Source organism: Tenrec ecaudatus, chromosome 9 (assembly GCF_050624435.1).
Source record: "Tenrec ecaudatus isolate mTenEca1 chromosome 9, mTenEca1.hap1, whole genome shotgun sequence".
Lineage (NCBI taxonomy): Eukaryota > Metazoa > Chordata > Mammalia > Afrosoricida > Tenrecidae > Tenrec > Tenrec ecaudatus.
In genome coordinates this window covers 121869662-121883091 of record NC_134538.1, presented here as the reverse complement: position 1 = coordinate 121883091, position 13430 = coordinate 121869662, and the positions used below count along the sequence as shown (strand labels likewise).

The 13430-nt window shown below is 46.6% G+C and overlaps 1 protein-coding gene across 2 annotated transcripts in view; it reads right to left on the bottom strand.

Annotated features, from left to right (window-relative positions):
• The window catches only part of GSAP (gamma-secretase activating protein), a 116188-nt gene that overhangs the window by 28889 nt on the left and 73869 nt on the right, over window positions 1–13430 (bottom strand). For both annotated transcript variants that reach the window (XM_075558500.1, XM_075558501.1), the window contains exons 16-19: window positions 13113–13330; window positions 10637–10706; window positions 9422–9504; window positions 2149–2202 (exon numbers count right to left, since the gene is read on the bottom strand). In XM_075558500.1, the coding sequence (XP_075414615.1) occupies window positions 2149–2202; window positions 9422–9504; window positions 10637–10706; window positions 13113–13330 (425 nt within the window). The remainder of the gene's footprint in view (window positions 1–2148; window positions 2203–9421; window positions 9505–10636; window positions 10707–13112; window positions 13331–13430) is intronic.

Here is a 13430-nt window from a genome sequence, read left to right as displayed (position 1 = left end):
GTTCGAAAGTCCACTCGTGGTTCAGATCGTGGGTGTTTGGAGCCAGCTCCAGCAGCGGGGGCACACAGCGAGACCAGCCACAGCCTGGGGCTGGGGAGGAGGGAGCAGGGAGAAGGAGCAGGTCCATCTCAAAGTAACCAAGCTGGGACTTGGGAGAAGAAGTAGGTCAAAGGCAGAGTCAGAAGCTTAAAGTGAATCATGTATTATAAGCAGAGATGGGTGACAGAAGAGCTATCAAGACCAGCTGTCCTGGGTGCTAGAAGGTTGGGTTCTGTGCTGAGTGATAGGGGATGAGGGTGGAGGGTTGATTCTATTCAAAACAAACCCAGGACTAGTCTCTCCTAAGGCCAAGGCCAGCACTAGCAATATACCCAGTGAATACTGCCCAGTGATTGGAAATTGCAACAAAAAAGCCCATGTAGCAACACGACTGATATCACAAAACTTGAAATGATATCATAATTTATAATTAATAGAAACCATCTCTAGAACGCTACGCACACCTCTGAGACAGACCAATAGGAAGGGGAGACTGTGCTATATAAACTGCCGAATTGAGTGTGGGGGACATGGTCTAAAACTTTCTTCGCTGATTAGTTTGGTTTCATGAAATACATGATGGGTGTGGCGAGGGTAAGTGGCAGAGATAGAAACAATAAAATGCAAAGATCAACTGTGAAGAAGAACCTTCTCAATGATTCAGAAAGCCTCTCCTCCCTTCTTCTTACTGTTTCTGCAGGGCTCGGCCGGGCCCCACCTTGTCATCAGGACGCATGGCTTCTCAGTCCATCTAAAGGGACTCTCTCAAACCCAAACCCAGACCAGGGCCTGCCCGCCTCCTGCCTGCCCTCCCTCGCCCCCAGCGCATGCTGTGACCTCAAATGGCCAGGGCTTTCCCCAGGGTCCAGCCCCAGCCTTGCCCGCCCTCCCCGCCCCCCCTACCCCCCTCCAGACTTCAATGTGAATAGAAAGCAGCGCACAGGGAGATTTCCCAGCACACAACAAGCTATAATTAACCGGAGGCAGGGCCCAAACCACAAAGTGGCTTCACGGAAGCTCTGCGACATTGCTCCCCACTTTTTAACTGCAGACACATTCTTCTCTGCTCACCCCACCCGGCCCCACCCTCCCTATTATGCTCACAGACACATCTGAAACCAGACTGTCGGAGACCGCGGTCGCTCCCTCCCTCGCTCGCTCGCTGGGCAGAAAGGGGGGGGCAAAGAAGCTGGACTACGGCCACGGTGAGAGCCAGTCCAGGTCACACTGGGGGAAAGGCTGCTGGTAGAACCAGAAGGAAATTAGATAATCCTGACTCGGGATACTCTGTGGTTTTAAGATTGGAGGGGGGGGGGTGTGGGGTGTGTGTGTGTGGGGGGGGGGTAGGCGGGCTTCAAGGAGTGGCAGCATAAGTGAAGTAATGAAGTAAAAACAATGACCAGGCTCTTTCAAGCTCATCTGGAATTCCCATAGAAATGGGCTGGAGGTGCCGTGGGAAGTTCAAGTCTATGTGATTTCAATTGAGCCCTGCCATTTTCTACCATGTCCAGACAACGTCCCTTTCAAAGCAGGTTCCTAAGAATGGCCGTAATGCCATACTCGGTGCCAAAAACCAAACTGAATCATGCGTGGCCGAACAGAACCGTGCGTCACAGGGCTTCCAATAGGTCATTTTTCATAGTGGATCACCAGGCCTTTCTTCTGAGGCACCTCTGGATAAGACTCAAACCAGCCTTTCAGTGAGCAGGCAAGCACTCTCACTGCTTTCATCATCCAAGGCCTCGCCCAGTGACTGCTCACCCACTTAGGAAGGATTCTCTGGAGAATCAACCTTACCCTTTACTCTCCCGCCCCACCCACTCCCACCTCCCACTCTGAATTCCCTTTTATAAATGTCAAAATTCAGAGCCACAGTTTAACTTCAGGTGGAGTGTGGAGGCAAACAAAGAAGACTGCGTGTCTGGGTTTGGGGGCTGTCAACTGCAAAATCAGCAGTTCAAATCCCCCCGCCGCTCCTTGGGAGAAAGAGGAGGCTTTCTACTTGCATAAGGGGCTATCTATCGTCTCAGCAACCCACAGGGGCAGTTCTCCCGTGTCCTACAGGGCCGACTAAGTGGCAGTGAGTTGGTTTGTTTGCTCAGGGCTTACCTTCATAAGAGGCAAGGCAATCTCTTCTGTCACAAAGGTTAATCCAGGAATGTCCTGTGGTGGAGAAAAACAAACACACTCAACCTGTTAAATGTATCCGTGATCACAGATGCAGGCCGTGAGGAGACATTTCCCCGTAGACAGAAGCTGCTGCCTGTCCCAGGCTCGCTCACTGCGGGCGGCTTGCAATTTGCAGTTTGCTGACCTCTGTTTTCTTTAAGAACACGTCCGGGTACAGAACTAACACTGAAGACATGCAGGAAAGGACCAGCCCATGGTTAAAGTCGTTCACAGGATCGGAAGGAATGACAAAAAGGACTCTGTCATGAGGATACGGAACCAACAGCAGAATTTTCACATTTCTGCGTAAGGACAAAAGAGGCAACTTATATTCGTGCCATCAAACGTGATAATACGGGGGAAACGGCCCATTATTTGCGTGCCCTCCTCCCTCTGCATCTCTGGTCCTTCAAAGGCACTGTCCTTGCTCTCTGCCTCACTAGAGAGAAAGCAAAGCTAATGGGATTCTTGCTTGACTGTCATGGGATGTTTTTCTGCACTTTTCCCTCCTCTGGAAGCTCAGAGCGGAGAGCTCCCCAGAGAACTGAGCAGCACTCTCACAGGAGAGGGGAGCTGCTCCCATCAAGGAGTCTGAGCAGCGACGTTCTGCTCGCTAGTCGGCCATAAACAGAAATTCAGATGGTGAATGTTGCTGCTGCTATCTCTGATCAAGACCATTTCCATCCATAAAGAGCTCGCATGACAGCGTAGGACCGCCCTGTGGGTTTTCTTGGCGGTAATCTGTGTGGATGCAGAAAACCAGGTCTTTTTCTGGCCGCACTGCTGACCTCCGAGTTAACAGGGCCTGATTTCTGCCACCAACTTGAACAAACCAAACCCATTGCCATCAAGTTGACTCCAACGCAGAGTGATTCTATACACCCTGCAAGACAGAGTAACTCTCCTATGGGTTTCCAGAGCTGAAAATCTTCAGGGAAGCAGACTGCCCCATCTCTCTCCCAGAGTTTGCTTAGTGGCTGAGTGCTTAATCATTGTATTACCAGGGCTCATCAAACTCACTGCCGTCAAGCTGATTCCGGTTCACAGAGACCCCAGGAACTGCCCTGGCGGGTTTCTGAGACTGTAGCCCTTTACAGGAGCAGTTTCACTTATCTCCCCCAGAGCAGCAGGTAGTTTTGAACTGCAGACCTTGTGATTAGCAACCCACGGTGTAACTACTACACCACCAGGGCCCCTCAAACAAAGGAAAGCAGACATCTAAAACCGTCCTTCATTCACTGCTATTGGGGAGGCAGTGCCTTGATGTTAATGATGTATATTAAACACTCATCTAAGCTATTCAGGTTTCATTTCCTAAAAAGTAGATGATATATGAGAAAATAATTTAGAAGTTACTACGTATCTTTAATGCACTTGTTCATGAAGATCGAGGAATACAGTCTTCACTGTGGATTGTAACTCAATGTAAAGAAAATGAAAATCCTGACAACAGGACCAACAGACAACATCACGATAAACGGAGAAAAGATCAAAGTTGGCAAGGGTTCCGTTTTGCTTGGATCCACAGTCAATGGTCATGAAACAGAAGTCAAGAAATCACCCAGCTTACTGCACTGGGCAAGGCTGCCCAGGGTCTTCTTTAAAGTGCTCAAGAGCAAAGATGGCACTTGGAAGATTAAGGTGAGCCTGACCCCAGCCATCGTATTGTCAATCACCTCATATGCTTGTAGTAGTTGGACAATGACTAAGGAAAACCGAAGAAGAGCTGATGCTTTTGAATTATGAGACTGACGAAGAATGCTGAGAGTACCATAGACTGGCAGAAGAATACACAAATCTGTCTTGGAATAAGTACAGCCAGAAGGCTCCTCACAAGGGAGGGTAAGTGAGACTCTGTCTCATGTACTTTGGACACGTTACCCGGATAAAGCAGCCCCTGCTAAAGGGCATCATTCTTGACAAAGCAGAAGGTCAGCGAAAAAGAAGGAGACTGTCAGGGAGATGGATAGTCACAGCAGCTGCCACAGTGGACGCCCCCACTGCCATCGAGTCAATGCTGACTCATTGTGACCCTCTGTGGGTTTCGAGACTGGAAGTGTTTATGGGAGTAGAAAGCCCAGTCTTTCTCCTAGGGAGCTGTTGGTGGTGTAGAGCTGTCAACCATGGGGATCGCAGCCTAATGTTTACTCACTCTACCACCAGGGCTCCAGACAAGAACGGACTAGAACATAACGATTGTGAGGACGCCGCAGGGTTTCACCCTGTTGTTCACAGGGCTGCAATGAGTTGGAACCTACTCCATGTTTCTAAAGCACTATGAATCGTTTAGAGTGGCATCAACCAGATTTTACTAGTATGCAATATTCTTGAGCAAAGAGCAGTGGTGTGAGAGAGAAATACATTTTTAGAGCATCCAAATGATCGGCGTGAACATTAATGTGACAGCGTGAACAAACTAAGGTGACCGTAGAGCATCTATGCTAATTCCCTATTGGGCGAGGACCATAGTCTCAGGAGTGTACCGGACCCACTGGCACCATCCAGTCCAGAAAAGCAGTGCCCTAAATCCCTTTTTGGTGAGTAACAGCCAGGCTCTTAAAAGGCTGGAAGCAGCCATCCAAGATATACCTACTGTTCTCTTCCCATCCACAGCAAAGAACAGTCAAGGAATCTTGGAAGCATTAGTCCAAAAATGATCATGGACCTTTTGATCCATAGGCTCCACTAGCTGAGACTCGGGGGTGCCCAGCACCTGTGAGGCTAAGCAGGGTTACAATAGAAGTGCTGGGCAGGAGGGGGGAGAACATGTAGAACAGAATGCAAGGTCACAAAGAAAGCTAGACCTTTTTAGTCTGACCGAACCTGGTAGAACCCCTGACACTATGGTCTTTAGACACGCTTCAAACCTGGAACTAAGTCCCCTCCCAGAGACCACTTCTCAGCCAAACAGGCCTACGAAGAGAGCAGGCACTCCCGTGAGGAATGACTCAGCCACAGCCAGGGACCAGACGGGCAGCATTTGCCCCAAACCAAAGTTCTCAAGGCAGAAGAGGCAGCAGAGATGTGCCTGTAGGAACGGGAAACCCCAGGAGGGGGTGGGAAGAGGGGGTTGCAACTAATGTCGTGAACAAAATGGGTGGATGTTGTGGAATGGGGAATAGCTTCCTTAATTTCAAACTAGTACTGATCTGGAGTGTGCCTCACTTGTCCCGCCTTAGCAAGGAGGGGTCTTCAAAACAGCACGGAATCACCCCTGGAGCTTTGAGTGAAGCGTACTAGAGTCAGTCTAACCAGGCGGGCTGTTTACCAAACATAATTCAGGGTTATCTTTTAAGCACAGTGCTTTCTGGCATCTTAAAAGAATCCAATTCAGTGAGTTAGAGAAATAACCCATCTCCATATAGAAGAGGTGTGAGATTGATGTTTCTATTGTGGTTGGGATTTCATTAAAAGCATCTCCGGATTAGAGAATGAAAAAGCACATGGTTTGCATTATTACTAAAGATAAGTACAGAATCAGAATTTCAGAATCAGAAGGAGCCTTTCAAGTGCCCTGCTCTAACCGCAAGAAGTTTAAAGTGATGTGGTAAACTCCAAAATAAGCACAGTCCCCGTGGTGACAGCTGTGTGTGTATGTGTGTGTGTGTGGGGGGGGTGACATTGTGCTCCTCAGAGGACTTCCGACGTCGCTCCAGACCCACACCGCCCCCTGCCACCTGAAAGTCATGAGAAACACAAAAGTGAAGCGTGGCCTGTCAGGATGATCCTCTCACTGGACAGAAAGCCACTGTGCCTCCCTCTTCAGACACAGCCCTGAGCTGGTGGCACAGACCTGCCTCCTAAACTTAGCACACAGCACAGCAGCCCTGGGTGGGGGGAGAGGAAGCCAGATGAGAGATACGTTTCCGGACTCCAGGTGGTTTAACCTGCACACTTCCTGCCACAGTACCACAGCGTCTGTCTGTACAGTCACAGTTGTTCTTAAAAGATAAATGCACGGGCCTGAAGAAGAATGAGTTTAAGTCTTCTAATTCATGGAAGTTCAGTCGTGATCAAAGTAAAAGACAACAACAAAAACATTTTAGAAAACACTGTTATTATATATACTGAAAATTTAGAAGTTAACCTTCATCATACCTTAAACACAATTGATTATTGTTTTTTAAGGACTGTCTCTCGAAATCTCTTTGAAGTGTTAAAAAGTAAAGGTGTCACTTTGAAGTCTAAGGCATGCCTGATCCAAGCCAGAGTATTTTCAATCGCCCCAGATGCCTGTGAAAGCTGGACCATAAGAAAAACTGAAGAATGGGTACCTTTGAATTACAGTGTTGGCAAATAATTTTAAATATACCATGGACTGCGAGGACCAAACTCACTGCCATCAAGTCAAATCTGACGCAGAGTGAACCTAGGGCAGGGCAGAACTGCCACTGTGGGTTTCCAAACTGTCAGTCTTCACGTGAGCAGAAAGCCTCGTCACTCTCTGTCCGAGTGGCGGGTGAGTCCAAGCTGCTGGCCTCTGGTTAGCAGCCCAATGGCAGAACCCCCTACACCACCGGGGCTCCTGGAAGAATGGGCAAGTTTGTCTTGGAAGCAGTACAGTGAGGACGCTCCTTAAAAACGAGGATGGGCAGATTGTGCGTCTCACATATTTGGGGCATGTGACCAAGAGGAACCAGTTCCTAGAGAAGGACATCGTGCTTGGTAAAATAGAGGGTCGGTGACCAAGAGGAAGACTCTCCAGGGGATGGGTGACCTCCAATGGAAGATGGCCCAGGACTGGGTAGGGTGGCCTTCGGTTGCATGCGGGCCCCTGTGAGTGTATCTGTTTATATGTGTAGATTACTTGAGTTGTTGGTTCTAGGTCAGGGGTTTTTTATTGTGTGTTTTTAGTCATATCACTTGATTGGTTAATATTATTGTCATTATTTTATTTTTTTAACCGTTGCCAAACTGTGGATACTGCCAACCTCGGCCTCACACTAAGTTTGTGCTTCCAACACCCCCGGGACGGGAGAGGAGGCAGCCTCGCACATGGCTTTCACTGTCGGGTCCAACAAAATCGGACTGGCTTCACCGTGTTCAAGAGAAGATGCATGATGTTTGTGCTCAGCACGTTCTAATTATCAAGAAGGGCGTCTACGCTGACAGGAAATAAAAGTGGAGAGTGAGTTTGCCTAAATTGTCAACTTCACTAATCTTGAAATCCTAGAACATTACACATTTTCTCTATGGGCTTGGGCTAACAAAAATAAGTAAGCAGTAAGTAAGTAGAACAGCCCAGGGAAATATCAGTGGTCCAGTTTCTCATCATTTAGGAAAACCTGAAGAAAAAAAACCCTGCCATTTTAATCTATTCTTGAACCATATATACATATATATGTAAATATAAATATGAGCATATATATCTCTAATTTAAAGGTGATATAAATTTAGATGCCTAATAGAAATAAGAGCAATAAATGTCCTGTATCTTTTTCTTCGAGTCTATTGTTTCATATTTCTAGATACTTTTTCAATATACTTTACACTTCTCAAGCTGAGAGCACTGAAGAAAAAAATCCAAGCTTTGAGCTATGGGAAAAACACTGAACAATGATAGTAGCATCAGAAGAAGATGGAAGAAATACATATAGTCATGATATCAAAAAGAGGTGGTCCATAGTCAACCATTCCAGCAGGTAACATATGATCAAGAAACAATGATATTGAAGGAAGAAGTCCAAGCTGCACTGAAGGCAATGGCAAAAAAAAAAAAAAGACTCCAGGAAAACACTGGAAACACTCATTCATCTCTCCGAGAAATTTGGAAGACCTAGCCAGCCAACCAACTAGAAGAGCTCTATACTTGTGCCCATTTCAAAGAAAGGTGATCCAACAGAATGCCAAAGTTATCAGACAATTATTAATATCCCATGCAAGTAAAACTTGGTGGAATATAATTTTTAAACGGTTACAAAGGTATATCAACAGGCAACTTCCAGAAATTCAAGCCAGATTCAGAAGACAGTGCGGTATTGAAGACAACGAAGCAAAGGGATATCATTGCTGATGTTAGATAGATCATTGTTGATGTTACCTAAAGTAGAAAATACCAGAAAGATATTTACTTGGGTTGTACTGATGATGCAAAAGCATTTAATTTCAAGAAGCTGGTCTAAATGAAGAAGAATGCAGCATCAGAATTAGCAACCTGCAATCTGCAGGTGGCATAACATGACTTGCTGCAAAGAAAGCCTCCAAAGCACTTACTGTTGATCAAAGATGACACCCTTCCATGCAGATTCCCCCTTAATGCAAAGAAAATACAAATACTTGCAGCTGGACCAATAATCAATAATTAATGCCCTTGGAAACAGGAGGCAAGAAATCAAACCATACATTGAAATGGGCAAATCTGATATAAAATATCTCTTTAAAGTGTTTTTTTTAAAGCAATGATGTCACTAAGTTGTGCCTAACCCAAGCAATGATATTTTCAGTCACCTCAGATGGATATAAAAGCTGGAAAATGAGTAAGTCAGACCAGAGAAGAAGTGTTAGCAATGAATAGTAGATGTACCACAGACTGAGAGAACAACAAACAAATCTGTCTTGGAAGAAGTACAGCCAGAATGGGACTCAGGAGCAGGGATGGCAAGCTAGTATCTCCCCTCCTCTGGGCCATGCTATCGGGAGGAACGACTTCTTAGCTGCTTGGTAAGCTGGTGGGTCAATAAAGGAAAGACCCTCAAGGAGATGGATGGACACAGAGGTCAAACAATGGGCTCAACCCCAGCAATGACTGAGGATGGTGCAGGACCGGGCAGTGGTTTGTTCTGTGATACACAGAGTTCTGATGGGTCAGAGCCAACAGCTCTGATGGGTCAGAGCACACAACAGCAACAATAAACGCCTTTATAGACAAGCAGCAAGGATGCCATGACTAAGCGCTTGCCTGCTCACCAGGCTGGCAGCTGGAACCAACTCCAGGGAGAAGAGACTTGGCAATCTGCTCCGGTAAAGACTAGAGTGCAAGTCTCCTCTGTCCTACAGGACCGCTATGTGTCGCAGCAGCACACAACAATGGCAAAAGGAAACTTCTGTACATGTATATGTACTACAGCCAGAGGTAGGGGGTTCGCCAGAAAATTCCAACTCACCTCCTTATAGAGTCAACATAGGAATGGAAGTGTGGCCTAAGACAGGGATGCGCTCCGAACGGCCCACAGCTCAACTACCAGGTGCATGAGTAGTAGGAGTGTTGACTTACTGTATTCCAAGAGAGCACCGAGGAGTGTGGCAAAAGCTCATCTGCATTACTTCTCTCTGGCTGCACACTCCAATACGAAGAAGCTGAGTATGTTTTTGAAAGAAGGGGGCGAGGGGTAGAGAGACATGGTTTAATAAAAAGGGTAAGTTTAAAAGACTCCATAAATGCTAAAAATACTCCAATTACAAAAATGTTGAACAAAGGATCATTTATGTTCAGTTCTGAAAAATAAAGAGAGTTAAAGAAAATTGGGTGGGGGCGGGGGGCTGGTCAGCATTGTAAGTCACTGAACAAGCGAACTAACAAACTGAAAAAGATCGCCTTCTGCTTCGGCCTCAAAAGATGACGGTGATGATCTTGTCTACGGACTAAGCTGCTCGGGTTCTGCCTTCCATTGTGCCATGTCTACACGGAGAAGAATTCCCAAATGGATGACTTGGCACTTTCGGCTGCCCGATGACACTGCAGGCTTCCCCTGCTTCTAGAGACTCGAGCGTTCCCCTGGTCCCTCGCAAAGCTGAGATGGCATAACGTGCAGAAGCAACCACCCTTGATGTGTATGGGAAAAGAAATGAGTATTCCCACACACCACCACCCACCCCCCAAAAACCAAACTACCAAATCACACTGAAACCCTTGTAAATAGATTAACTCAGTAAAAGAGGAATGATGGGTAAACATACAGCCTCTATGAGGTAGGTACAGTTTAGGGGCTTGGTGCTCAGGGGGCCCGCTGTCTCTTGAATGGCTTGCAGCAAAATGCTAGTTTTGCATTTCACCTTTTTTTTTTAAAGGAAACATCCTCTTTAGATTTCCTATAGTTTAGCAAAAAAAAATCACTAATGTAGGCGTTTTGTTAAAAGGAAGCAGTTTTTTGAAAAGCAGAGAATACCTGTACATGACCTCATACATGAGTAGAACTACCCAGTCGAAAACTAGGCTAAGTTACAGCTCACTAGGGAAAAAAAGCTAATAAGTTTATAAAACCTGAATTCTGTCTTGCATCTCATCAGTCTCTGAGCACCCAGAGCCTCTCACAAATCCACGAGAGAACAGAATTTAATTAGCTGCTCACCACTGAAGTTTGTTGTTGTTGTTGTTTTAAAGATGATCCTTGTGAGCATTTTGACAGATTGAGGGATTGTCAACGGAGGACTTTCCCTGAAGCAACAGAGCCACGTCTGTGGCTTAACCCGCACTGTCAGCAACACCTACCAATTAGAATTTCCTGAATGAGGTCAAAGGAACGGCAGGCAGAGATGTTCTCAGAAATCCACTGAATAACCTTTAAAAAATAAGAAGACAGAACTCTGTTGGTATTTGGACTTCCACACCACCTTCAAGGAAGGGCAGATACGTGACTCTCCAATTCTGTAACTGCTTTGGAACCTATGCAAATAGTCACTTTATTTTCAAGGGATCGACTGCAGGAAGATGCTGGCAAAACAGTATGACAATGATGTCTTTTTCACACCTTTCTACAAATAAATGCCGTTGGCTTGGACCCAGCTCTTCATTAGCCAACATCTGTTTGCTAGACAATGTACCAGTGAGAGGAAACACCAACCCCACAGCACTGCACGGGGACAGGGCTGGCCAGGGTCTGCACTGCAGCTCAGTCACTAGTGTGAACACCGGCATGTCACTAACCCTCCAAGGGAGCATCACTGTACCACCCTCCCGGGGAGGGATTGTTGGCTTTGTGGTCCTCGTTTGCCCACCCTGGAAGACACAGCAGAACTGCCAGAGGCTTTGCTAGGAACCCGTCACGAGGTCCCTTCTTCTGCAAGTCAGCGAGTGGGTTCACACTTCGAACCTTGAGGTTAGCAGTTGAGCACCTCACCATTGTGGCGCCAGAACTCGCTGCAGGGGAGTGATCCTTTCTACATCAGCAACTCTCTATATCGGTCCTGCTGGGCAGTGGGGGAAGCACCTTCTTGGGTGCCCCGACCCTGACCCTCACACTTCCATTCCAACATAGAAGCCCTTTCTATGTTATAACCCCTTTCTTATGTTATGTCCGCACTTATGCTAGCTGTATTTATTTCCACAATTACACAGTTGAGTAAAATGTTACTATGATACAAAAAGACGTTTGAGGTCAATATAAGCTACACTGAATGCTTTGGATAAGGCTCAATGGAGGTATGTCTAAAAATAAAGTAAAATAAAACTAAGGTCTAGTTGAGATAACTAAAAAAGAATGGGGGGGGGATGTCTGAGTCTAGAACGATCCTATATACTTGGGATCTTTCTATGATGGTTCTCCCTAAAGGAATTAGCAACGAAAGTAACAGAGGGTCCAAGATAGCATATTGCTAGTGGTTTTGTGCAAGAAAACACTTCTGAGCTGAGCTGATGCACACACTCAAGGGCATTTGATCACCATCCAGATGTCGTATGAATAAATGTGCACTTGGGTGGTTCAGATCGCAATAAGATGTCTAAGGTGCCATTAACAAATCATTAACCACCACTTGCTCCCAGACAGATCAGTAAAGAGGGTTTCTTAATGTAAAACGTAAATGACAGAATAATCAGAACTACTTAGTAAACTATTATGTGTAATACGGATATAAGCTATTTTATTAATATAGGTAATACATGTCTGCCATTATATTTGAGGCCTGTTGATGGAACATACTGGATGGAGGCTGGGGGAAATGTGGAATATTGGAGAGCCTCATGATTCACGGAGTGAGCACTTCTTTAGAATATTAACAACACGGCTATTTATTCACCAGACAGAAAAGAGTGCTCAAACGGACAGACCTGCCCCACAGCTTGATGTCCAATAAGTAAAACAACAGCAGTAGAAGCACACACTGCCATCGAGTCCATTACGACTCATAGTAACCCCCTGGGACGGAGCAGAGCTGCGTCTTCGGAACTCTAAGACTGCATCTCCTTTGCCAGAGCAGCTGGCCGTGCTTCGCCCGAGGAGCAGTTGGTGAGTCCGAACTGCCAACCCCTGCTTAGCAGTTTGACACCAGACCCAGTGCCATGTCTAATAGGGATTCACAACCCAGGAAAAGGGCAAGTCTGGACCAGGGCAAAGACTGTAAGCCTCATCTGTTGCCAAATAAAAATAACTTCTGTTCTTCTTCAAGGAGCGCTGGTGGCCCAGCCGTTAAGCACAGGCTTAGTAACCAAAGGTTCAGCAGTTCAAGCCACTGGCCACACTTCCGCAGGAAAAAGGTGGCAGGCTGCTTCCATAAAGATTACACACACACACACACACACACACACACACACACACACACATACACTGCCACCGAGTCAGTCCTAGTTCACAGGGATGCTAAAGGACAGGTAGAATAGTCTCTGTGGTTTCCAAGACTGCAATTGCTTATGGGAAGTTTCTTCTTTCTGAGGGCTTCAAACTGTTCACCTTGTGATTGGCAATCCAGTGCAAAATCCATTAGGCCACAAACCTTGGAACCGCTCTCCTCTGTCCTACAGGGTCACTATGAGTTAGAATTGACTTGACAGCCATGGGCTGGGGGTTCTTGTTCTTTAGCAAGCACTGTATGAACACACTTGAGGTGGTCTATTTGCCAATTCTTAAACTGAAGTGATACAAGGGGCGGTGGGGGTGGGGTGGGGCTTGAAAGCATTCAAAATAAAGATCAAGATAAAATTCCATTATCTTTTCGTTCCATTTCCCAAAAAGTCCCCCTGGTGTTCCCACCTGGGTTTCCAGGAGTGGAGAGTGCCGGCCCCAGGCGAGGGCGCAGTGGAGCAGGGCCATCTTATCACAGTCCAGGGGGCTCTCCCACAGCAGCTGCAGCAGGTGTGGCTGGTCCAGCAGTGCTCTCGAGAGCATCCCTGAACTCCCATCCAGGACCAGGGACCCTGGCAGGGACTGCAGAGGACTAGGAGGTAGCAGATCAATCAATGCATTTTTTCCTGGCCAGAAAGAAAGAGATCATCAAATGAAAGGGCGGGGGGTGGGGGTAGAGGAATCCATCCAACCCAAATATAAATACTACAGTCAAAACAAGCCCAA